The sequence below is a fragment of the Spea bombifrons genome, chromosome 1 (assembly GCF_027358695.1).
Source record: "Spea bombifrons isolate aSpeBom1 chromosome 1, aSpeBom1.2.pri, whole genome shotgun sequence".
Classification (NCBI taxonomy): domain Eukaryota; kingdom Metazoa; phylum Chordata; class Amphibia; order Anura; family Pelobatidae; genus Spea; species Spea bombifrons.
The window spans coordinates 146,316,665-146,344,038 of record NC_071087.1 but is presented as its reverse complement, the minus strand read 5'-3'; the positions used below and the strand labels follow the sequence as shown (position 1 = coordinate 146,344,038).

Below are 27,374 nucleotides of genomic sequence, written 5' to 3'. Positions count from 1 at the left end.
GTAACTGATTTTTACAGACTAATAATTATAATTAATCATTTCAGTAAAGGTTGGCTGCCCTGAGAAAAGTGGCTCCCAGATGATGATTTTGAGCATCTTGGGCTGTGAGGATTAGACATTCGCAGTGCAGGTTAAGGGGGTAAAATGGCATAATAAAGTGAAAAAATACATGCTACAAAGTTACTTCTAGTATGTTAAGCAAAGAAAACCTTAACACGTCTTTTATTTCTTCTAAAGATTTATTCACATTTATAAAAAAAAAAAAATTTTTTTTGTATTTTTAGTGCAACCGATCAGTACCTAGTTTTGTGTCACGTGGCAATTAAGCATTAAGTAAATAACAGCCGATGCAAAATGTTACATGATTAAATTATTAGGAAGAATTAAGGCATTTAACATTGTTACGGACGGTATCTCTAATGCTGATCAGGATCTTTAGAAGAATTAGGAGAATCGCAACAGATAATAGTAATGGTGTTACAAAGAGTATTTTCTAAGAGTGATTATAGATTCTAATTAACATTTTTTTTATCTGTAATGCTGGAGCTGTATGTATGTTTTCGTGCATATATTTGTCAGCAGTCCTATATGGGGCATGTGCAGAAATATACATAGTCCAACGATATAAATGCCGGAGCCAGCCAGGTGGTTATCGAGAAACGTTTTAATGTGGGGGGAAAAGTGACATTACAGGCTTGTCAGCATTCACTACGATGTCGCGTGGGCTGCGAACCAGCAAAAATCTCATTCATATAATTCCCAGTGTTATAAAACTTTTGCCCCAGGGCACACAAAAAAATTAAATAGTGAATAGGTTGCAGGCTGGGCATCTGAAAATAAGCTTGTGCCGTACCAGGAAGAGCTGAAACATTAGCACATCCGCTAACAACCAACAAAAAAGAGCCCTCGGTGCAGACCGGTTTCCTCAAAGGTTTTTTGGTAAGCAGTTGCTGACAGCAGAGAGTGGAAAATGAAGTCTAACAAGAAAGAGCTCTGCACATTTAAGAAATATTTAAATTTTCTCTCTAAGTGAATAATGGAGAATGCTCTTGGATGCAGAGGTCACTTTTAGCTATAATATTCTCCAATGTCAAAGCGAGACGCTCCTTTTCTCATTGCTAAATTGTATCATCTCTCCACTACTGTTTTATTTGATGCATTATTTTGTCCTCGGGCTGTGGGAAGCTGACTGTATTTTGTTTTCTTTCTCAATAGCAACTATTCAACTGCCAGTCTCTGCACAAGCTGAGTTTGCCAGACAATGACCTAACAATTTTGCCAGCATCTATAGCAAATCTCATTAATCTCAGGGAATTAGATGTCAGCAAGAATGGTAAGTTCTTTTTTAAAAGTTAATTGAATTGTATATCAGTAAGATGCTAACTATTGTACTTTAGAATGTGTGCGTGCCATTCTTCTTTCTTTGGTTTTTATGTGTAATGGCCTCATTGGATTCAAAGAGAGTTTTTGTTGCAAGTTCATGTCCTGTATAAACTGTTCTGAATCTGAATTAATTTGTGTGGTCACAATGAAAGATATATTTTAGAGTTTTAGGTAGCGAGTATTCTATGAATGCAAAAGTTTAAAAAAACTCACAAGCCCTGGGATAACATGGGTCGGGGGGATGGATGTGGAGGTCAGGGTTGGGGATTTGCCATCCCGCTACCCTCTAAAAGTTTATTGGGAGTGTAGGAATCCCGGTTGGCGATGGACTAACATCCCATAATGTAGGTGAGTTGCCTCAAGTGACATGTTAAGTGTCATTAGATATATATTTTCTGTATATTTAAGGATTTGTGGACTGTGTTCTCATAGCTTAGTGGTAAATTCTTAAATTACTAGCAGTACCTGGAAGGGGGCGTGCAGACAGTATGTGTGTGTGTGTGTGTGTGTGTATGTGTATATATATATATATATATATATATATATATATATATATATATATATATATATATATATATATATAAATATATAATATATTTACACCTCGGTAATAGCCATTATAGATATGACATCTTGTGTGCTTTGGGGCAGTGATCTTTTTTTATTTTAAAATTCTGGAAGAAAGTAGGTGGCCGAATGCTTCGTTTTTATTGCTCTCCCTCTTTCAATCCCGATGACAATAAAGACAGATCTGTTCTCTCTCTCTGTGTTAAGTGAAGCCCAAGTTACTGTCAGGTTCTCTGTGCTTAGCTGTCATGAACAACATCTGAGTGTTGATGTAAATCAGTCTTAGCAAGCTCTATGCCATAATGATTTACTTGGAATGTAGATATGATATAAATACACTCTCTAGACGTATACCCCCCCAAAAAAAACAAAATCCAAAGCAGCACCTACTGTCATAACATGAGTAGATCCATATTTCTGAAGTGTAATGGTGAGGGATAGTTAAATATATGTCTGGTTCTTATTCACTAAGCAGGGCCTTTGTCAATAAACACACAAGCGTAGCAGAACTTGCAAGCACCTTAATAGGAGAAGGCAGAAGACTCGCTCACTGTCAGGGGCATGCTAAGATACAGGTCCACGGCTCCCAGCGGGGGTCTGGTAATGCACGTTACATGGCTCTGTGGTAGGTAAGAGAAGAAAGGGCTCTGCGTGGGGTGAGAGGGAAGCTGCGCTGGTGATTGCAGAGGATGTGTGTGTGTGTGTAAGTGTTATGGTGTTGGAAAATGTGTGTGTGTAATTATATTTTAGAAGACATGTTACTGTATGACATTGCAGCATGCTTGCATCAGTATATGGGGCTAGCGTGTGTGTGTGTGTGTGTGTGAGCTCATGGTGTTAGCATGAGTGCATTTTAGTATTTGGTGTTGGCTTATGTATGTGATTAGGCTCCCTCTGCTCACTCTGTCATGGCTGAAGGCGACCTAGAGCCTACACAGGGTTAATTATCACCAGCGAGATACCCCAGGGTCACAAGAGAAACGCACCAGGGTTAGCCCTTTATAACACAAATACTTTCTGCTGTGTGTTAGGAGACTGTCTTTAAGTATGCACAGTATGAAGTAATTTATATCCAGACGCTATAAGGACTTCTATGGAGGCAGCCGGGTCACTCAAGTCCTCGTAACGACGCATCTATATTGAATCTGAAGAGCCACTATACTTCTTACAACAAAAATTAACTCGAGCCGGTGCTATTATTCCAGAGACGGCGTATAAGAAAGGGATTATAATCCAATAATATGATCAAAGTTACAATTTCGGCTTTGCATGAGCGAACAAATTCCAAACGTATTCTTTTAATGTAATCTTTCCTTAAAACAAGCCAGCCGCCTGGAAAGGGGAAGCAGATGGAGAGGTGTTCCTATAAAAGTTGCCTTTCGCCCTTGCTAAGGTTGAATGCTCGTCTAAAGATGGAGCAGCCGTGTTTAGTGTAATGGATCTGTAACCATGGGGAAGACTTCTGTTTGTCTCTGAAGCCAGGCCTCAGAACATGGCCTTATTTGGGTGCTTACCGCCAAGCAGCGCGTTCGCTGTTTATATTCACCCTTCTGTTCTGATACTCTATAGAACTTTAACCAGCTATTAACTTTTATAACAGCGCATCCATACTGAGGGCAACATCAGCATCTCCCAAAAGAAGATCATTTAAGACATAGACGGTATAAGTAAACACAAAATGCAGCTTTTGAATAATCATTCAATTTATTAAAGTGTCAATCAAAACCTATATTGCCCATGTGAAAAAGTAATTGCTTCCCTAAGCCTAATACCTGGTTGGGCCACCCTTGGCAGCAACAACTGCAATCAAGTGTTTGCGATAACCGGCAACAAGTCTTTTACATCGCTGTGGGGGGGGCTTGTCCCACTCTTATACCTTGTTGTAATTCAGCCGCATTGGAGGGTTTTCATGTCGCTGCATGATTGAAATCAGGACTTTGCCTCGGCCACTCCAAAACCTTCATTTTATTTCTTTTGAGCCATTGAGAAGTAGACTTGTTTGTGTGCTTCGGATCTTTGCTGCATAACCCAACCGGACTTGTGCTTTACGCCACAAATTGATGGCCAGACATTCTCCTTCAGAATTCATGGTTCCATTAATTATGGCAAGTCGCCCAGGTCTTGAAGCAGTCCCGGACCATCACACAACCACCCCTGTGTTTGACTGTTGATGTGTTCTTATTGTGCGATGCTATGTTAACTTCATGCCAGATGTAACAGGACTCATGTCTTCCAAAAAGTTCCACATAATATCCCAATAGTCTTGGGGGTCATCAGGGTGTCTTTGGCAAATGTGAGATGGCAAGCCTTTGTGTTCTTTTTGGTCAGCAGTGGTTTTCGCCTTGCAACTCTCCCATGGATGCACTTTTTGCAGTCTTTCTTATTGTGGAATCGTGAAAACTGACCTTAACTGAGACAAGTATGGGCCGCGGTTCTTCAAATGTTAGTCTTGGTTTCTTATCCCCTCCTGAATGAGTCCTTAATGCAGTCTTGGAGGAATTTGGTATAACGGCGAGTCCTGGAAGGGTTCACCACTGTTTTCCCTGTTTGTAGATAATGGCTCTCACTGTCCCAGAGCCTCAGAAATGTCTTTGTAAACCTTTTCCAGACTGATAGATGTTAATTCTCATCTGTTCTTGAATATCTTTATCATGTGGTTTGGTTTTTTTTTTGATGTTTTAGCTTGCTCCACTTTGCAAGACAGGGTCGCCGTTCAGTCGATGTGTAGATTCTCCAGGCTGGCATTAATCATGCCTGGATGTGTCTAGTGAAACTGAACCCAATTCTAAATTAAGTTTGGTTAGTTGGTATTACTTTTTTCCACGTAGGGCCAGGTGGGGTTGGAAAGCTTTTTTCCTTCTATACGTGAAATAATCATCATTTAAAAAACCTGCATTTTGTGTTTTCTGAGGTTATCTTTGTCTAATGTCTACAATGTCTGATCTAAAAACACAAAAGTATGCCAGTAATCCAGAAGGGGCAAATACATATTGACTATGACTCTTTTCCATAGGACTGAGTTATCCCCAGAATGCCCCGCGCTGCAACAAGCTCAATTCTGCGTTCCACTGGCTGTCCAAGTTGTTGGTACCGTGGCTTACGCTCAAGTAATCAGTCACCATTAAAATCAAGTGGGAGCTGGACAGCTCACTGAAACCAGGGTATCCATACACCCAAACCACCCCGAATGTGTTAAACCCTGGTGACTGGAAAACAAGCCCCCTAAATGATCTGATCCACATAACGGTTGGGTGGCTCTGGAATACAAAGTATTTATTGGATTCGTCCAAGTAATAAAATGATTGTCTAAAATAAACAGTGTTAAAGCAGGGCCATTATATATGTTGTGTGATGGATCATCAACAATCTCGAGCCCCTAAAAAGACAACAATGATTTAGCAGAGAGGGTTTATTCCCATTGAAATCTACAGGGATAGCAGCAGCTTGTGTAATATCTGAACATCAATGTCCGTCTAGCATAAGTGCCATCGGACTACTAGATGTGCTACTGGTAACTCGTTTTGGGCTGTCCCTTTAAATTAAATGGAGTGGGGGGATACAATCATTGCAGGCTTTTGCAGTATAACTGGCAGACAACCAGCGGTGGAATTCCTGATTTGGGGCTTATCTAACATTCAATGTGGAATTCTCATTTCCTGGAGGTTTTCCCAGTTTGCATATTTTTGTGAAGTCTTTTTCTTATGCAGCTCTATTCAGATGTCTGAATGGATTCCTACAGCACATTTGTCTTGCGTTTAAAAGCTTTTTAGGTATTCTGATATTCTGCATTTTGATATTCGGTGAGTTGCGGAATAATAAAAGTACTGAAGCTCTGTGTTCGCGATCCCAGATGAAAACGAGGCTTGCGATGATTAACTACAGTGGGGGAGATGACTGCGTCCGGCGGTATATGAATCCCCACAAGGGTTTGGATGTGCCTCAGCAATTTAATATATATTAACCCGTGTGCATTGCGTTCTAGAAAACCAAAGAAACAATCATACTGAATAATTATGATTAAAATAACACATTTTAGTATGTGTATGTAGCATTAACATCGTTATGCACCGCGTCCTTCATTATAATCATCTGAAACCATGTGTTTGCAAGTACTGTAAAAACAATAGTTTGTGCAAATGGGAAACTCCCTAATATTTCTAAATTTAAATTACAGTGCGAATTCCATTTTAAAGTTAGTTTTTCATTCCCCTAAATCTTCCATATATTAATGCGCACTCACATTTAGTTTTAGATTTAAAAATGTTCAGAAGTAGAGAGTTCTCGTTTTTTAAAATTAAGGAGCCTTTAGAATTGTGAGGACCTCTGAGGTGATTCCACATTTTTCGGTGTGGGCCCGATAAGACATCGCCTTTGACTTAAGTCGCAAGGAAGATGACTCCGTGTTCTCTTGGACAAATATATTGGCCTTTGTCCGTTTTCTCTGTTAAACTGGGAGTTAACCAAGAAAACATAACGAGCTGGGTTTTTTTTTTCTTCAATCTTTCAGTGAGATTAATTACGAAATGAAAATTGAGAGAATTACTTTCATTACCCCAATTCCGGAATAAAGTGCTTGGGAAAACTCTTGAAAACTTTTCTTTCTTTCTCATTTCCAGGTATACAGGAGTTTCCAGAAAACATAAAGAACTGTAAAGTTTTAACTATTGTGGAAGCAAGCGTCAACCCGATTTCAAAGTGAGTTTTCTATTTTCCTTTTCAAAACCTTACCAAAAAGTAATTTTTTTGTTTAATTCAGGCTTGTGCGGGAATTCACACGCTGTGGCGAGGAGCATATACCTTCTGAAGTTGCTGCAAATGTAGTCCCTATTTTTTTTATGTGGGGATCAAACTCCCAAGTGCAGCTCCATGAACCCTGCAATGCCAGACAATGTGCAACATAACCCCCCTTAGCAGTGGCTGAGGTGGGCATTTAAACAAAGTAGCGTATGATTCTAAACAATTCAGAACAAATGTGCGTTTACGCAATGCTCCTGCAAATGACATCATCCCGTAGTTTAGCTGTAGTTTCCAATTTGAAGCTAATCTACCATAAAGAACACTGATGAGATTGTTCTTGATGGTCCATAAAGTCGTTGTCAGTGTTAATTATGTGGGGTTGCTTGATGTGAAGAGTTTTGTGCTCTTTATTAATAAATGTGGCAAGATAATTAAGGATCTGTCGCTTAGTCTGAGATATGGGCAGTCCAGGTTGCAGCATGTCCCGTTTACCTTGATTTCTCTGACCGTTTCGCTTCTCTCTCCACAGACTTCCCGATGGATTTTCGCAGCTGTTAAGCTTAACTCAGCTTTACCTAAACGATGCATTTCTTGACTTCTTGCCTGCAAATTTTGGCAGGTGAGAGCACGTTATGTTATTTTTCCAGTTGTCCTATTTGTGAGTTGCAGATATTAGTGCAGGAAAGGGACATTGCTTTTCTTCATAGAAACAATATTACACATTATATGTATAACACCTTCATGCAATAAAATGCCGCCTATAGAGTTGCCCGTATGTCCACCGGCCGCTATCCAGTAGTGCAATCTATAGCTTTTTCAACCTAGCAGCCAACGCTCTCATATCAGAGTCAAAACTTTGAATTATAAGATGAATGGCAGAAGGCGATTGGTGCAAAAACTATTTCGAGGGAAAAGTTTGAAAAGTAGACTTACCGCCGTAGCCACTAACTGAAATGTATCCTGCTGAGCCAACAAGTTCCAAGTATTCTTCCTGCTAAAGCATTTATAAATAAACGTTAGGGGCCGGGTCTCATTTACTCAGTAGGGAGAAGAAACCAGAGGTTTCCCAAACAATACGTACTTCTGAAGCCAATTCATTCCGCAGCCACTTTATTGCTTTATTGTTCTGCAAGATTCGCTGATTGTGTTCAGCATTGCAGGAGACGGACCTACGAGTACGGGGTCTGCTGCGTTACCTCTATGGCTACGCTTTGTCAGCCTAACGGAGAACACGTTAAATGTCTTGCTGTTGCCCTTCTGCCTTTTTAATGGAGTTCTTCTATCATGACAAGTGCCTTTCTACTGTCGCTTATTCAATATTGTGTAATCCCCTCTTGATCTATACATTTGCTTGCTCTTCCAGTTGCACAAATTATTCCCAACTCTACGCAATGCATCCCTAAATCGGTTTATATTTCCCAGTCAGAGTAAAAATACTCTTCGCTATTGACCTCATAAGTCAGCCTATAGTTAGTAACACCGTTTTAGCTTCCCTAGCGTTTCTTGGTTAATGGCTGATCTCTTTTGGCTCCTATTGATTTAATACTGTTTTAAGGATTTATGCCTGCGTGACTTTACCGTTTTATGAACCCTGGAGTAGACAATTGCGCCATAACCTTAAATCATTCAGTGACCCAGGTTAGCTATATACATGTTCTCATGGGTAGGCTGTTTATAATTTAGACTCACGTACTGGTGGACTGGAGACGGTTAAAGGGGATGTCGTATTGTATGGATATAGTTTAAAAGGTATGGCAGCTATATGGAGTCACACAAAAGGCCTGCTGACTGCTTTCAACACAGGTTATAATAGGGGGTCCGTGTATCCGCAGGACATGTTATATATCTGTATATTGTATGTATGTAAAACTATTTTCCTATAGTTACGTATGTGCGGTTTTATGATGTATATTTCTTACTATTGACTTTTTCTCTATGGATACATGTTTATCTCATTTTATTTTTCTTAGATTAACCAAGCTCCAGATCTTAGAACTTCGGGAAAACCAGTTAAAAATGTTACCAAAGTAAGTATGATGCGAACTAGGTTGATTTGTTTAATTTGTGAGATGCTTTTTATTTCTTCATTTTCATGCTACCTGTGCTCTGCCGCAGCCGTAATATTTAATGTTTCTCTCACAACATGTGTAGAGTTTTATTATTTTGTTGAAGTTAAAGGTTAATGGCAAAAATCCAGTAAGTATAAAGTGGACATGGAAGCGACAAACTCTCCACTGGAAAGCGGGGACCCTGCGTAGAATCTGCGCTTTGAAATTCGAAAGATGCAGATAAGAATGAAACTGCTAATTGCGGAGGCGTTGTTGTTCATGCGTTTTATTATGCGTTATATAAAGGGCTTGGATAACACCGTCGGTGAGATGTCTATTGTATATCGCACTGATCTGGCTGCATCCTCGTATTATGCTGGGCCAGCTAAACCCTTTCGTGGTCCCTCTTACGGGGTAGTAAAGTTAAAACTACAACTTTCCTGGACACCCCACTTTATTGCATAGACCTCAGCAAAAGGCTATCCTTCCAGAGTAAATATAATAATGATATTATGGAAAATTACATGACTTATACATCTTATTTGTGTGCCTTTGGGGAAACACAAGCATATTTCCCAAACATTCCATTCCATTGTACTGGAATTATGATTATTTTTTGTTTTATAGCGCCATCATATTCTGCAGCGCTGTACAATAGAATTACTTGCAAATACTAAATACTGATTGGCTGAGAACCTCGCTTATGGCCGACCTGGCAGGATGAAATAACACTTTCTATTCCTGTCCCGTTTAAACATTTTCTCAGTCATGCTATCTAGCTTATTTAGAGTATTTAAGGGTCGAAAGGCTGTTATTTGTGTCCTTCTCCTGTTTGTGTGGTTATTAGCATGCCGGTGAATGATTATGTGTTATGTTACCATGATCTCTTTGCTCACATTAATGGGCAGGGAGATTATTTTGAATTATTAGACAAAATACATGCTTGAGAAAAGGTTTGTGTGCATGTCGCGGGTTCTTGTGTTACGACACACCTCGGGCGCTCCTGCTTTGATAAGGATGTTTATTGAACTTCCAGTCCACAATCTCAGTACACTGGGACTTTTGTGCGGTCATTTGCGCTGCCAGCCGGGATGTGCTTTATTATTGGATTGCTCTAACCACAATGCCATGTCTGTTCAGCATTTCAAATGTTGGAGGGGGGCATTGGCTTGGATAAAAGGACAGATTTCAGCACTACAAGAGCACGCTGCTTGAACTTCTGTCAGATGTCATTCTTCTCCGGGAAGGGCTGTCTCATTCACGCGCGGCAGCCGGCGGTTTAATTGGCAGCATCTTGGACGGCCAAAGGATGTGTTTATGCAGGGGTTTCCTGCGGGGAGCCGTCCCGGATGGCTCTGCGTCATCACAATGTCTTATCAGTCTCTTTAACGACACATCAGTAGATCATCATTTAGCTTGTAAGCCTTTATTGCTAAAACCTAACCGTGCTTGGTCCTGGCTCCTTGGCTTTGAAGTACTATGGGTTCACGTAAGGCTGAGGAGGATAAGAAATGAAACCACTCCTCTTAATCCAATACAATATCCGGTCTCCGTTCACGTAATTTCAGCACTGAAGGGTTGGTACAGACCTGAGCAAGAACGGCCTCGAAGGCCGTACGTCTGCAAGCTGTCCAAGAGACAGCCCTGATATACATCGCATCAGCCAACGTGCATATGTTAGAACAACAATAAAATACACTAGTTTTGCCAGAAACTGTGCTAATTAAGATTCAGCAAAATAAACACTCATTCAATGTTCCTCTTTCAGAACTATGAATAGACTGACTCTGCTCGAGAGACTGGATCTGGGAAGTAACGAATTCACAGAAGTGGTAAGCATTGCAAGAATTCCCCAAATTAACAAGATAAATGTTAAATATGTAGAAAGAATAGCGCTGTGTTTCTGTTGGTGTAAAACCATTTTCTCAGAATTTAATGAGTGAGTAGCGTTTTTTTAAGCATCTGATGACAAATTGAATCTTTCCATTGAATGAAGTCATGTGATTATGCGGGCCACATAAATTCTAGAACCAGACGGCACCCCATTAAACGTTAAGGGCATGTTAAAAATTGCCCATGCTTCCCTGCCTCTTTTTAGATGGATATCCTCGGTGTATTTTTTCCACTCTTTGACCGATATCACCGTTTATGTAATTATTTGTTTTTCCATAACTACTTCCTCTTCAGACGGATAACATCATTTGAGGTTAATTCTGATTTCTTCGGTAATATGACCCCATTACATTTTCACAGTAAACCTATGATTTCATCTTTCATGTAATTTCCATTTAGTGAAATCGGATACCGGTGAAAGCCTCGTTGAAATACTGCAGAGTATCATTTATGTTTGCAAAAGCACAAAGCATATGAAGTTACATTTTTTTCAGTCCCGATTAAATATACATTTCTTTTTCTTTTAGCCTGAAGTACTTGAACAGCTAAGCGGGCTGAAGGAATTTTGGATGGACGGCAACAGATTGACATATGTCCCTGGGGTATGTACTTCTCCGTGTGTGGAGTTTGCTTTCCAGACCTCATGATTTGAAGCCAAGTCATGGGAATCGCTTAGCGAGCGCGGTCAAAAGGCGACTCGGCTTTTACTGGAAGACGTCTCCAATGAAAGCCCTTTTTTTTCTTTTAAATACAGAATAGCTGATTCACTATGAGCATTAAAGTTATGTATCAACAGTTTGTTAAAATCATGTGGCAAATATCTTGGCTTCAGCTCAAATATTAAATCAGAATATTAGAGTCCAGAGTGTGTGATCTCTGGGATTTTTCCCGTTCACACTTAGATGGCGCATTTGGGGTAAAAAAAACTTAAGACTCTGGCAAGTTCTAAGAGCTCGCAGGTGTGTTGACCTTCGGCAGACAAAACTTAATTTTAACAAGAAATCTGGAAGCGTCTCCACATGTATTTTAGTAGATCTTCTTCTTTTTTTTATTTTTTTTTATTTTATTTTATAAATCTTAGTAGAACGGGAAAAATTTATTTTTTTTAAAACGTACTCTGATTGAAACGTCCGGACGTGTGAAGCAGTAAGAACTCGAGCGACAATCCGTGCCCGTTCCAGAGATTAGCAATCAAGCCAGAATGTTTACTTTTCTTTTTACGCTTTGATTTCTGTATTATATAATATTCTAGGATTTGGGTAGTTTGATGAGATCACGTTAAATAACGAATGCATTGAGCAGTGAAACCGCTGTGTCATGCTAAGGATTAATCCCGGGATTTTCTTTCTCTTCCTGAAGCAAACTCATTTAGCGGTTTTTCTTTGTGTCGCTCGTTCGTAAAATGTAACAATTATGTGGCGATTTCTCCACGCAGCTGGTTAGTGATGTAGAAATGTAGACTATGCATGAACCAAGTCCTGTGTGATGTGTAAGCAGGATTCATACGTGTATGGATTGCTTAGATCTATAACATTGCTGCCCATCTTTAGAAAAGCTTTTATCAAAATATATACAGTTGTAACCTTTTCATTTTTTCCTTTTCCAACATAATTATTCATTCCCTTAAGTTGTTACAGACAGACAGCCCTGTCCAAAGACAGCTTTGACGGCTTTTCCGTGGCTGACAGCCCTACATGAAGTGAGAGTTGGCTGGGGTCTAACCCCTAAATTCGCTATGCGTTATAAAGGGTCTTCCTTGACATATGTGTCTGCAGGGAAGACCAAGCTGGTCCTGCATCATGTGTTTTTCAATAACGAGAACTCTCAAATACGCTTTATACAGACTTATCCAATCCAGGGAGATGAGGCTCGTCTGCTAGGACCCTCTTTAGTGATTAAAGCCCCTCTTATAATACAGTATTATGCCTTCTCTCCACTGTGTGCCTCAATCATTACATTAAAAAGGGAATAATTGTTACCCTGATGCTACCGCGTGATTAGTAACATCTTCGAGGCATATGCGACTGCATACATCTGCTGCTGATTTTTCTTGTAATGATCTGTCTGAAACTAACTCTGATAACACGCTTTTATGTGTATGAAGGTTTTGGCCGTTTTTGGTGCATTATAAGTAAAATAGTCCTAGTACTGATAGCAGTGACTAAAATAAACGATCACACAGATTTCTCTTGACGTCAGTGACAACGTATTTGTATGTGATTTATGTCAATGTTTCGTTTTCCAGTTTCTTGGCAGTTTGAAGCAATTGACCTACCTGGATCTGTCCAAGAACAGCATAGAGGTGATGGAGGACGGGATCTCCGGCTGTGAAAGCTTACAGGACCTGCTGCTCTCTAGCAATGCGGTGCAGCAGCTTCCAGACACCATCGGTGGGTACCTTTCAACGAATGCAATCTCCTGCTGTTCTTGCTGTGTCGAGCGCAGTATATCTCTTATTGCAATGATTGTTTGTTCCTTCTAGATCACTTGGTATATCACAAAACAAGCGTTCACGTTGTAGCACTATGGTTTTTTCTGTTGTGATTTTATGATAGATTATATTGGTACGCCGTTGAGTGTCTGTCTACATCCCATCATTCTTAGACAAGTATTAAAAAAATTTCTTTAGAGGCACTGTACTTGCAGTTTGTTTTTATTATTAGGTATCATTAAACTGATCGATTAAAGGTTAAAACCCAGTACACGGCTCATAGGTTCTCTGGCACAAGTAATAAACTTAATAAATATGCATGGCTAAATTGATCACCTGAGATCATCGGAATATTAAATGCTGTGACAGTATCTCAGTAAAGTGTAGTAAGCTTTGCTGATTCTGGTTAAGTGTCACGGTCCTTTGATGGATACCCAAAGGATCTCCAACTGTGAAAGTTTACAGGACCTGCTGCTCTCTAGCAGTACATGGTACATATTGCCCTTTGGGGGTACCCTGCTGTTTGGCGGGGGGGCTGTTGCCCTTTGGATGCTCCTTTTTGTATTTAAGACACATATACCGTATTTTTCATGCAGGTGCACTCAAGAAATTAACAACCCTGAAAGTGGATGAAAACCAGTTAATGTACCTACCGGACTCTGTTGGCGGGTTAGTATTTGTTTGACTGTTTGATGCTGATAAATGTGAGTAATATAAATCTAACAAATGCTTCAACAAAAGCGTATCTTGCTTTTTAAAGGAAAACAATAAAACCATAGCATTTTCCAACATCATTTATTATAGAAATGGAAAATCAGCACATTTTTTTTTTCCCCCTGATATTTTTTATATGCACCTGTGTAACCAAGCAAGTAAGGCCTTCTGTGACAAATCTACTGTGCAAGTTATCAAACCATGCCAGAGGCAAGTCGCATACACATAGATTTCCAAAATGACCACGTCAAGACCCAAGGTGTCGGTTTCACAGATAAAGTATCATTGTTATAAAGCGACGTACTGTCAGTACCATATCTCCATCTGCTTGGCTCCGCGATGAAATTTTATTTTTTGACAGCCATTTTGAGCAGCAACCATGAAGTGTAAACCATAGACCAGAGGTAGTCCAGGTCTGCATGATGTTATGTATTGACAGGGCTCCCTCTTTCCTAGCTGTGGTCCAGAAACATTTTAAGTTTATATATTGCATTAAAGAATGCCTAAACTGGCCTGGCGTGGTCTGGCTGTAAGAGAGAATGACTTGTTTCAATATGTATGTAGATATAAACTTAAAAATGCACCTCTTCCCATAGACTCGTTTCCCTTGAAGAACTGGATTGCAGTTTCAATGAGATTGAAGCATTACCTTCCTCGATCGGGCAGCTTTCTCAGATACGGACATTTGCTGCTGATCATAACTTCCTAACGCAGCTGCCTCCGGAGGTATGACACATGTAATAATTGTGTGATTGTGAAAGGGGTATATGACATGTACGTGTTTTGGTAAGAGGCGTGCATGCGCACCTGGCTGCTGTTATGGTTTGTGGTGCCAGGCATATCACTGTCACAATGGGCAGCCATGGTGCTAGTCCAGCATCAGACAGAGATGCCTTCTGCAACATTGGGGGCTTCAGCAGCTCCATGCGTGCCTCAGCTACGCTAATGTGAGCATTAAAAGTATGAAGTACAAATTATCAGTTAAAATGGCAATCTGTCTTTGGAAATACCAGAAGCATCGTGAATTAGACGTCAGACTGGAGGAAACAATCAATGTATTTTTGTGCTCCGTATCTTACGTTTTAATCTCATAATGTTTCAGATTGGTAGCTGGAAGAATGCCACAGTGCTGTTTCTTCATTCAAATAAATTGGAATCTCTCCCGGAGGAAATGGGCGATATGCAAAAACTCAAGGTCGTCAATTTAAGTGATAACAGGTCAGTGAAACGCTTCGAGTACGCATCAAGTATGTGAGTTACCTAGCCGTATAGTTTCCAGTGGAACTGTGTCATAGGTCTGTTCTTCAGGAGAACTATTGGCTGCATGTACAGCGTGACTGTGTAGCCCGTCTTACTGATATTCTCTTTTTGTTGAATGTGTGCAATTATTAGAAACGTACCACAAAAACCCATACGGAGTCACATAAGCTTTCGGGGTCTCAGTAGTTTGTTCAGATGAAAGACGAGCTCTCAAAAGCTTTTATCTCTCTATCACCCTTAAAACAAAGACTTCATATGTTCTTACACTAATACTTTCCTTACACCTATGTACCGATCAGTGTGTTTGAAAGGTATACACATCAGAGTGGTTTTGCTCTGGTGCAATAAGTTCAGAAGTACGCAAACGATAGTAAATGGTAGTAATTTCCTTCCGCCTGCTTTCTGAGCAATTCCTGTAGATCCTTCTTAACCTCCCTCTGTGAGGCGCCAGACTTAACACCGGTAGGTAACAAGACCTACATAATCCTGGTTAGGTCTGTTTAATACTGGTTAATAGCCCAGGCTGTTTTCTTTTAAACTAATTTAAAGCCAGTGTTTCACTATAGCAGTGGGGCTTGTGTTTCAATCCCTTTCCATTACAGTTAAAAGGATCCCTGTTGAAAGCAGAGGGTTCCAGTGGGTTTAGATAAGTGAAGCGCATTGTAGGATTCAACGCCCATTAATAAATACCATTCTTCTTCAATAAACTGTAATAGGGTCCTGTGCTGTCCTTATAATCAGGACAGAATATGTTGTCTAAGTTCACATGTGGCTCGTGTTCAACCATCCAGCATTTCTAAATGGGCGGATTGTTTGCATGCTCTGAATACTGTTTTGTTCTTGGAATGCCGAGATGACTTAACACAGAAAAGAATCAATTGAGACACAAGACATGTATGGTATAACTTGTATGGTTAAAAATAGCAGGGAGTTTGGCGTTTGCCTTGGTCTTTCCATAGTGTCCCAAAGATATATAAATAGTTTGCAAAACCTGCATTGTAACCCTATTACTCCTAAGCATTTAAGACAGTTTGCATAATCCTATTGTGACCCACAAAGAAGTTATTGTTTTGATGTTGTACCCACACTTCATTTCAGAGCTAGGAAAATAAATCTCATTGTCATCTTTTTTTCCTTTCTCTAGACTAAAGAATTTGCCCTTTACGTTCACAAGGCTGCAGCAACTCACAGCTATGTGGCTGTCGGATAATCAGGTGGGTGCTGCGATGATCTCTTATTGACCTTTCCTCCCACCCCGCCGCCTGCTTCCCCGAAGACATCTGAAATGCCTACCATCTGGTTGAAAACCTATAATGGCAGGGAGAGATGGATCTGGAACGTGTACGGAGTAGCATGTTTGAGCTGTTTGTTCCTCCTTGGACTGCGATGACACGAGAGCTTCATTACATTGAGGAAATACTGGGAAACCGTATCACTCGAAATAGTCCTTCTGTTCATAATGTTTGGGAAAATGCAGTCATTCACCAGACCGGGCAATAAATCCTGTCCGCTCCTGTAGGTCTACAACACCCATGATGTTCAGGCATTAGAGTATGGAGGGGCAGTTTAATGCATGAAATAAACCGTTCACTGGACAAACTCTTCCGTTAACTAGTAATTATCTTTGTGTTCTAGTCCAAGCCTCTTATACCACTCCAGAAGGAAACAGATCAAGACACACAGAAGATTGTCCTGACCAACTACATGTTCCCTCAACAGCCAAGAACAGAAGAAGGTATGTACATTCTTATTTGTTCACGTGTGGGTAAACGGCACAATATGTGTGAATTACTGAATTCTCATAGCGCAGCACTACTGGTTTGACTTACGTGGCAGGGGTATAATGCAATTATGTGGTGTATATTAAAAAGGCATTGCCACGTATCCCAAATTCTTCGGTAAATGTGTTTGCTGTGGCACGGGATCCACTACGGGTAAGCTGGGCTGTCGGCAGCTAAATCCCCCCATGGAGCTTCCATGGAGCAGGGAATGGCGACAGAGAAGCGGGAATACCTGCATGAACATTCACAATGCACTCTTATTCTTAAAGAACATCAACCTCTTTTAAACAAATCCAAACGATAGTTCTTTCGAAATGCCCTTTTTTTCTAGTATGTATGAATCCAGTCTTAAGATTTTATTTAGTACAATCTCTCTAAAGGTAAAGTTAGGTTATTAGTTTATTTGGGGTTAGGTGTGGATCCCAGAACATGCACATATATGACCATTCTGAGTTTAATGAGTGTCGACGGACTGAGAGGTATGCGCCGATTCCGTGCGTTGCACGCCGCGATCGGAATTAAAGCCTTTCCCCGGTGTTCTGCTGTTATTACACTCTGGAGACCTGGCTGTTTGTACAGATTGCTCGAAGTATTTCATGGTAATTCACTTCGGTAATAGCGCTTTGTATTGTGTTAACGAGCATGCTGCATTCCGTGTCCGATGTCCTCGTGGAATGCAGACTGCGGCCCTTATAACAGCAAAGGGCTATGTAAACAATGTAACACGGCCCTTGTCTGGGTCTTATGGGGGCCCCATCTTGGTGCACGTGTCCCCTAATCTCCTGTTATTGATATATGTAACATCCACAGAGAGTAGACCATTGATTTATTTCTAAAAATAAAGCATCATCTGCCCTGAAGTTGCTTTCATACATGCGAACCCAACGAAGACTTTTATTAGGAAGCTGCTTATTGATATATATATATAATGATACGGCGGAGGTGAGCACCAGGAATTTCGGGCTGTGTGCTGGCCCTGTTGGTGCCGGTTTCCCAAGCGAAGCCCTTCATATAACGCTCTGTGTGATTGCTTTGCAGTTATTTTCTCTTCTGACAACGAGAGCTTTAATCCGTCGTTGTGGGAAGAGCAGCGGAAGCAGAGGGCTCAGGTGGCCTTTGAATGTGACGAAGACAAAGATGAACGGGAGATTCCAGCTCGGGTCGGTATTCCCGAGACATTCAGTTCCACTATGAAATTACATTTACATAACTACCTTTAAGTTAACTCTTCTGAGACCGCTCTGTGCAGCGTTAGACAAGCTGTGCGGTTGGCAGATGTTAAAAGCTGGGTACACCCAGAGAGGGGGACACTTACAATTACTTGTGTTGGTCAACGGAACTTAAATGTATTTTATGCACACATTAATGCACACTTTCCTACTTTGTCAGCAGTCATTTAACTCCATACCAGTCATTCGGTCTCCGTAATATTCACACAGGCTGTCTTTGGGTTGGGATATTGTCTGCGTTGTCACATTTCACAGAGAATCCCAAGGGCTTAAAAACACATTTGAATTTACCTCTGGGCGTTTGTGTGTCAAACAGGAGGGCAACCTGAAGAGATATCCCACGCCGTATCCCGATGAGCTGAAGAACATGGTAAAAACTGTCCAAACCATCGTGCACAGGCTAAAAGATGAAGAAAAATTAGAAGAAGCAAACCGAGAGATGAAGCTAAACGAGTGCCAGCCACTTACAATGAGAGACGTCGGTGTGAAGGTTGGTCTCATTCCTTTAAGATACACGTCAGCACAATTCACCTTTACAGCGTCTCAGAGACCTAGAGATACCGGACGGCACACTTCATTGCGATGCTTCATACAGCCTTCTGGGTGCAGCCAGAGAACAGAGATATTAACAGCGGGTGTTTAGGTTTTTTGCCTTATACGTTTAGAAACCCCTGCTATATGCTCTCTGTAGGCTGCATGCTTTATAGATCTTAGATCCTGTGTTAGTCATTAATACACAAGCTAAGGCCATAGAAATAAAGACATTTATAATGGACTTTTATTGAATTATTGTTTTTGATAATGGGTCAAGTGGATCGTTCTCTGAATCTTAAATTTGCACAAAGACAATAAATTTCTTTGATACACTGCGTGATGCTAATAATCTGCATGTGTGGGTTTATTATTATTATTATAAGTAAAATGATTATTGTCCTGCATTAACAAAGCAGAACAATGATCTGCATTCCACAGATTCCTCCTCATTTATGTAACAGAGTTTGTATTATGTGTTTTTGGGGGTAATAACTAATTATGGGAAAGTGGCTCTAACTTTGCCTTGTTTAGTTCCGCCAGTCATCGCTCTGTATGAATGAATTTCTTATTTTCTGTAGACATCAGAGGTTGTCCCTCTTAAAAATGATTACGAGGACAGGAATATAGTGGAAAACTGCGCCCAGAAGACAAGTGAATCTGAAACCGAGACTGACGTTGGAAATTCAGAGTCGACCACTCTCGTTAAAAATTTGTGGAACACAAAAACCGTTGTCAACCATGAAGATACGTTTGAGGTACAGCATTCTGACCTTTTCTACAACGTCTGGTGGCAAAACACAGTAAATGATTTAGAAACTGAAGGTCATCTACGCAATGGATGCATAGATAGTGTGATCAGAGAATAAGGGTCTATCTTACCTTAAATGAGGAGCTTGCTTGGTCCTGCGCAATGCAAACTGAAATGAGCTCAATCTCATGCAAGTCATGAAACAAACTGAGTTATGCTTTATGTAGAACCGGCTCTTCTTGCCCAAAACGCTTTCCAGAGATAACGATCATAAATTTGGCTCACTTGTTACTGGGGACCTTAACTCATTCTCACTAGAGACCTGTCATTTCACACAGAGCAGACTCGCCCACCTGAGGAGCCGCACCACCGCAATTACAAAACAAAGCTAGTCGTTCCTTCTGTCAAATTCAAGGCTTTTAAAACTGCAGCCGAAGAAAGGAAAAACAAAGTATATTGCAGAAGACTTTGTTGAAGATTAGACGTTTTCACTTTCCTGTTATATGTGTTATTTTGTGCCCAGCAGGAGTCTGAAGACCTGTCTTACGATGAAGAAATGAAAATGGCTGAGATGCGACCTCCGCTGATAGAGACTTCAATCAATCAACCGAAAGTGGTGGCACTGGGAAATAATAAAAAAGGTGAGGAGGCCTGATTTGTAAAAAGAGATAGGGTTACATTGTAGGCACATAAAACAAAAAAACATCTGTTTATTGCAAATTCACACATAATCATGTAAAGTGGCATGTGCATTCAATGCATCTCCAGCCGCTGTCGGTTATGTGTTTAGAAGAAGTATAACCCTGATGGCCGTCAGCAGATTTAAAGTGCTGGATCTCCGTAGTAATAATATGAAGTGATAAGAGAGACGGCAGTGTGAGAGAGAGTGCATAGGTTTATAGATCTTTTGTTACATAGTTCTGTTATACAAATGTAATCCTGAGAAGGATACGTTGTTGGCTACCTTGCCAGCAATATCTCCAATACGACCCGGTACGATGGAAGATGCAGTTGTCCCAAGCGGCCGTTCTTTGTGACCGGGTGCGCTATGTAACACTAGCCGGCTGTATGTAATGAAGTGTATTGATTCTGGAAGTCTGTCTGTAATTACTGTTGCATTTGATGATCTGTAAATATTAGGTTTGTCAATATGGACACTTTTTCATTCCCTTCCTATTGAGAAATAGCAATTGCAAAGGAACTTGCAAAGTGGTTTGGTAATATTTCTAACCTTCATCCTAAATGGGAACAAGAATTTCTTGTTTAGTTCACACACTGTGTATGTTTGTTTTAAACAAATGTTTTTTCGCAAAAGGGTAGAGTGATCAAGCTAATAAAATCCCATCCGTTTAAGGCTATTTATTCCATGTTATAATGTGTCAATGGTAGAATGGGGCTTGGAATATCAAAATACATGTTCCAGCTTGTAGTGACGTAACAATGAAGGTTTCAGGAATGGTAATCTGCTGGGTCCCAAATCCCGCTAGGTCCCTCAGCGCGGCGCTGCTGCTGCCCCCTAGTGGTTATTCAGGATGTAACAGCGACATGGAATGGATCTGGGTTTTCTGCTCCCTCAAAAGACCAAAGCAACAGAGACCCCGGCCTGAGCACACGAGACCTCACAAGAGAGTGCAAGCCTTGAGGCCAAGTCATATTTTATGGGTGCTGTGGGCATAAGACCATCTTCCAAACTGTGTAGCAGAATAAATCTTTATACAGCTCCATTGCCCGCACATGAGACTTTTCTATGAGTTTGATTCATCATTTTCCTATTAACCTACTTTCATTGTCATCAGAACAGTGGTCAGTATTGTTCTTTAGACTTTATTCCTTCATTCTACTAGTAATTTAGGTTAAAAACACCGAAAAGTCCTGATTTTGGTACTCATTTCCCAGAAGAGTCAATTAGCCTCTTCCAACAGACTTTGTTGAACAGATTGGTATATTATGTTTCAGATGATGTTAAAGATGCAGACTCTTTGTCTGACGAAGTGACCCACAACAGCAATCAGAACAACAGCAACTGCTCCTCGCCATCCCGGATGTCAGATTCTGTCTCTTTAAACACAGAGAGCAGCCACGACACATCACTCTGCTCACCTGAAAAGGAGTCCAACATTGCCATGAATCTCAAAATCAGGTCTGTTCACCTTTCGTCAGAATGCTGCTCCTTGAATGATGAGTTGATGAGATGTCCGTGGGGTCCTTTGCCGGTGTTTGCACTTTGATCTAACTGTTCCTTTAATCTTTAATTCCCTATTGCCCCCTAAATAATTCTGTAGAGTATTTTGTCTTCACCCGTTTCATCTTGATAGCTTTTAATATTTGTTGCATATCTCAAGCGCTGTGTATTCAGCAAATAATGTGAGTATAACCCCCCCCCCATGACATTGGGACATTGTGCTTGACATTTGTAAATGTGCATGAAAACCTGATAACATATTGAACCATAACAGTTACTTTCTAGTACTTGTTTTGTAGAAACAAACTGTTGCTGTTGTTGAAAGTGGATTTCTATATAGCCACTAACGTTCCATCATTCTCTTGTAGGCAAGAAGATGAAAATTTTAACAACCTTTTGCATAATGGAGGAAAACTAGTCACAGTTGGAGAAAGTGAGAGAACTAAAATCCCAGATGGAAAAGACAGGATAATAACCAACGCCGATAAATCCCAGAACTTAAATCAAATTAATAAAAACATTTGCAGCATCTCCAGTGAAGATGTGATACATCACAGCGCCCGGGGAGGATCACTGATTTCCCAGGAAGCTGAATCGGATAAGGACTTTACAAATTATAAAGAAAAGGTCGAGGCGGAACTCTTTGAGAACAGGAGTAAGTACTCTGGTATATGCGATATGAATAAAATCAATGGGCATTCATTGGATGAACCCATGTCTCCAGACACAAGTGATCCTGCCAGGAGCACGTCAGAAGATTCAGTGCCTTCTTATGACTTGTGTGTTTCAAAGAGTACGGACGATCTGTCATCCCCTCTAGGAGATTCTGTGGGCTCGGTTGCAAAGTCTCAGAGTACTACTAATATCAAGACTGGAGCGCTAAGGATTTACGATATCCTCAGTGAACCGGGTTCTCAGCAGCAGGCATCTCAGGGGAAACCTGTCAATTCTGGCCCTGAAGGACAAAACATTGTCCGGAGTAAGTCGGCTACCCTTCTTTATGATCAGTCATTGCAAGTGTTCACTGGCTCATCTTCATCTTCCGATCTGGTCTCTTCCACAAAGAAAACTGTTTTCAAATTTGATTCTAACCACAATCCTGAAGGGATGTACCAAGCGCGAGGCCCATCAGGCTCTCAAATGACTGCTGTGCCTCAATATAACGTTCAGTACAGCAGCAACGCCACAACCAAAGACAATCTATGGTCGCAGAAACAAAATACCCCTATTGAGCAAGGTAGCTTGCCACCACCACCTCGTTTGCATATGTCAGAGAGCGTTGATAGTCCCACCTATGTGAAACATTCTGCAAACATGAACTTTTCCAATCATAACAACGTAAGATCAAGTACTATGTACAATATGCATCAGAGAATGGGGCCAAGACACGTGGAGATGTGGGCTGTGTCTCCAAATGACCGCGTTCTCCAAAGCCGTAACACTCTTCAGCGACAGGGCAGCGTCTCCTCAAATGCTTCTGTTTCGCTGGGGGATGTAGGACCTGCAAGGCGAGTGCTTGTGCCGGAGGGGGATTATATGACCTACAGAGAGCTACATACGATCGGCCGGGCTGCTCACGTGATGCCAGGTCCCCAAAGACCAATGTCTGCCAGGACTTACAGCACCGATGGGCCAAACGTTCCCAGGCCACAAAGCGCACGGCCTTCTGTTAACGATATTCCCGAGAGAACGATGTCTGTCAGCGATTTTAACTACTCCAGGACTAGCCCGACAAAAAAAACAAACTCTAGGGTCAATTCTGAACACTCATTACTGGAGCCACCAGGGAGAGGTAAAGTCCCTCACGACTGGAGGGAGCAGGTACTACGGCACATTGAGGCAAAAAAACTAGAAAAGGTAAGCCAATAAACCTTAACTATAATAAATGTACGTACACTGAACGGCACGCCTTCCTCAATATGGGGAGCTTGTTCCCATCGAAATATTTCCCATAGGCCGATGAGTCGGTAGACACGGCCATACTGCGCGCTGGGACTGCTTCTGAGCAGGCGGGTGACCTTGTTACAGTATCGATACCCAAGGAAACCATTGCATAGCTCTACCGTGTGCGTTTTCTTTTATACATCTGTCTTTATGGTACACACATTATTATAACATTACTTTGTCAGAACAAGACGGATGGATGGCTCATTCGCGTAGTAATTCTTTTAATGCCGTAGAGGTGAGACAGGAATTTACAAGTGTTTATGATGTTATTTCAAAGCCGGCAGGTTCCCAAGGGGAAGATGTGGGAATGGTATCTAATCTATAGAACATAATAATATATACGGTGAAAACCTGGATCCGGGGGTTTTTATTTTTTTACACACTGTAGGAAGAGAAGATTTCTCTTGACGTCTCCTGCTCAGGAAATTTTCACGTTTCAGCACAAAGGAGAATTGGTTCCGTCTTCATGCTCCATGTAGAATGCAATTTCCCAATCTCAATTAACTGTGTGTCTCTAAAACCATAGGAAACCAGTAGCGTCACGGTGTGATCGCATTGTTGGTTTACTGGGTAAAATTGGTCTCTTCTCCAGGCTCATTACAAAGTAATCATGAAGGCTACAAAAAATGTTCTTTCGGCTCGCTAAGGGTTAAATGCCTGACTGAACCATGTCCAAGAAACCTTCATATAAGGAGGATGTTTAGAGCGTAAAAGCTTTTGGTTGTGCCGAAGCTTCCTCGGGGTGTGTTTCGCTGCTGCGTTATGTGCACCTGTGTGAGATTCATGGAGCGTCATTACAATTTTTTATGGCATGATCAAGATGTTCTGCATCTGCCCGCAATCCTTTATTCCACGTGGATTGTTTGTTACCTTATGCGACCTGAAGCACATTTAAAGCTATTATTAGCGACGCAGTAAATCTGCAAGCGGCTACATCACATGTACCGATTTCCCATACGGCCTCTAAAAGAATGTCATAAATGAAATAGTTCTTTTGGTTCCGTTCACTTCGGGTGATTTGCTCGAAGATACATTTTACCAGGGTTACCACTAACGTACAAAGCAGTAAAGCACAAGAACACGTTGGTAAAAGCTGGAAGCCGGTCCGTTGTGCAGCACGTGGGTCCGTGGCAATGAACAGGTCACTGTGGGGCTTATTTCATAGCATCAGACGCCTTACAGTGACTGCGGTCAGATACCCAGCAATACATCGCTGCCTCCTAGTGGTTATTTAGCAAATTACCATCCTATTTAAATCTGTACAGGGACGGCTGGGGTAACGTGGTGGGGGCTGGAAAGTAATAACCTAATGATATATCAAGACATATTAAAACAATCAAGTGTTTTTCTTTATGTTCCCTCTTGGGATTTCTTCACTGTGTGTTTGAAGGTGAATTGAAACATTAAAGCATTAAAAATGGGCCAGTACTCCAGGAAGGGTTGCGGTGGCAAAGGTTAATGGCTGCTTCATGAATGCACATCATCTATACATTATATAAGAGAGGCTTCGAGATGGACAATTCACTGAACAATCCACAAGGATCATGAATCCGTAGCACTAGAGAAATGTTTCTGCCGCAGCTGCCTGACCCTGTTGGGCATTTAACGGGAACTTTGATGGAGGCCGCATCTTTTTAAGCTGGGTTCGAAGACTGGAAAAAGGCCCCAGTTCTTAATAAAGAGAAGCGGCATGCGAAGCGTGTTGTGTTCTATGCGGATACACCAGTGCATTTTCATAGAACGCCATTATAGTGCCTTCTATGGCAGAAGTTCTGGAATCAAAGGGCCCGTCGTCATAACCGCCCCGCAGAAATGCTAAAATAATTCCCGCAGGGATTTATGACAAAGCCTTTCCAATTTCTTGGGTCTCACCTCCTCTTCCCTGCCCCAGAAACTAACCCCAGAGTCTCTCAAACCACTGACTGTAAAATGAGAACGGCTAAAACGTACCGTAACTTACAGCGATTGTTCTTCTCGTAAAACTGTAACGCATGGCCGCATTGCCTTGGTCGCCTTTTTGTTTTTGGTTTTCTACATGTATTTTTTTTTAAAGCTTTGATGGCTTACTGGGTGAGAACATGAAACTATATAAACGTCTTAAAGGAGCGCTCCAGCCCTCTATTTATTGAAAATATATAGTGGAGTCCAAGGCATGGATGCAGATATTCTTAACATATTGAAGAACAGGATTTGCACAAAGTACTCCAATGTGCATTTCATGTCAAAATAGGGCCGGATCAGTCCTTTAACTCATAAAATGTGAACAGAGTACAGTCGGTAAAATCTGTTTCAAGTAGCATGTCCACCAAAACACACCTTGTATAAACGTTGCATGCCGAGTTATTGTATATGGTAATGACGCGCACCATCCGACTACACTGCTCTGTATTGTGTATTTGCATGTTGTGTGCCGCTGAGTGGCTCTGTGTTAACCCGTTGTGTCCATGCATGCCTTACTAATCTGTGTTGTCACATCTGTCCCTCTCTATTCAGAGCATGCTCTCCAGGTCCTTTAATTCCACTTACAGTGCAGCCAGCAGCTCTCTCTATGGCAGCTCTAGAGATCTGCATGGCAGCCAGGGCAGTGTTGCCTTAAGTGTTGCTGACAGAAGAGGTTCTGGTGCACAAATGCTTCGTGTGAGTAAACACTTCTGGTGGTCTTTTGGGGGAGTAACTACACGCTACATGGGATGGGATCTGTGTTATTGTGTGTTGATGGTATTAGAAAGTATTTGTGTCTCATCGCATGGATGGCTGTCCCAGCCAGCACTGGATCTTCTAAACAATAAAACGAAAGAGACCCTTAATCTTGGGGTCTTTCGTAGTTGGGTAACAGAAAGCAGTCATTACAATTTATTCAAAAATAAGAGTAGATAAACCACTAGCTTTTTTTTTTTGCTTTTTTTTTTTTTTATACCAAAACCCTTCATCTTTATGGTTTTATAAAGGAAAAAAAAGGATTGATCAGACTTGCATGTTCTACGGTCACCTTATTACACTGGGACAGGTTCCTTTCAACAATAAACCAATAATTGGAAACACAATTACATTTCACACGTTTGGTTAGCAGACATTTCTGTATCTATGATGTCACATGTGCAGGGCTTAAATCACATGATTATTGTGCGGCACGGTCCCTCACTATATACCCATCAGCCCTTTCATCTGGCTCTTAGATACCGCAGTAAGGTCCTTTATTGGCAGATCTTTACAGATCCTGGGTAACATTTCGGTGATGACTTCCGTTGGTCTAATCAGTCTTTGGCAATGTGCTTATTCTGTACAGAATAAAAAGGCAGGTGCAATGCTCTATATCCCCAAATGCCACAATAATGTGTATAGAAACATTGTTTTATTTCCTCCTCCATAGATAGCTTACCAGTAGGTCATAAAATTGCATAAAATATCTTGTTAAAGTCCTGACCATCTGGTGATGCGTCTAATCGCACCATCCAAACCCAAGTGTCCCCACAAGTGACCGCGTGAAGTGTCTGGAAACCTGTACTCCTTCTACACATGTGAAATATTCTAATTTTATTTCCATTTCCGTAAAGCGGCTTCATTATCCCGTGAGATGCGGCTTACAGTCCACAGGACCACACTATCAGCATCAGTTTGCTACCTTCTGGGGGAGTGGCTTAATGGAGGGGTGGAGCTAGCCAGACATAGGGGCAGGGTTGCCCCAAGTAGGAGGGGTAGTAGGCGTGGCCAAGCAGTGCCCCCTGTCTAGAGAATAAAGAAACTGACCCGGGACAGTAGGGAAAGAGATGGAGGTGTGTAAATGGTTTGGCATTGCGAGCGCGGTCACTCCAGTTACGTAGGGCTGTTTTAGGAAAGGGAAGGAAAGGTACTTGGGTCTGATACGGGAGTTCATTAACCTGGGTGAAAGGACGCCATTTAACTCTCTTAACTGTGCATTA

The 27,374-nt window shown here is 41.2% G+C and overlaps 1 protein-coding gene across 1 annotated transcript in view; it reads left to right on the top strand.

Annotated features, from left to right (window-relative positions):
• ERBIN (erbb2 interacting protein) overlaps nt 1–27,374 on the top strand; it is a 91,618-nt gene that overhangs the window by 57,527 nt on the left and 6,717 nt on the right. Inside the window, exons 5-23 of the mRNA XM_053448006.1 lie at nt 1,216–1,333; nt 6,567–6,645; nt 7,217–7,306; nt 8,658–8,714; nt 10,504–10,567; nt 11,156–11,230; nt 12,874–13,018; nt 13,656–13,728; nt 14,370–14,499; nt 14,876–14,991; nt 16,178–16,247; nt 16,669–16,768; nt 17,853–17,974; nt 18,360–18,533; nt 19,156–19,332; nt 19,849–19,966; nt 21,282–21,465; nt 21,876–23,364; nt 25,948–26,091. Of these exons, the coding sequence (XP_053303981.1) occupies nt 1,216–1,333; nt 6,567–6,645; nt 7,217–7,306; nt 8,658–8,714; nt 10,504–10,567; nt 11,156–11,230; nt 12,874–13,018; nt 13,656–13,728; nt 14,370–14,499; nt 14,876–14,991; nt 16,178–16,247; nt 16,669–16,768; nt 17,853–17,974; nt 18,360–18,533; nt 19,156–19,332; nt 19,849–19,966; nt 21,282–21,465; nt 21,876–23,364; nt 25,948–26,091 (3,525 nt within the window). The remainder of the gene's footprint in view (nt 1–1,215; nt 1,334–6,566; nt 6,646–7,216; nt 7,307–8,657; nt 8,715–10,503; nt 10,568–11,155; nt 11,231–12,873; nt 13,019–13,655; nt 13,729–14,369; nt 14,500–14,875; nt 14,992–16,177; nt 16,248–16,668; nt 16,769–17,852; nt 17,975–18,359; nt 18,534–19,155; nt 19,333–19,848; nt 19,967–21,281; nt 21,466–21,875; nt 23,365–25,947; nt 26,092–27,374) is intronic.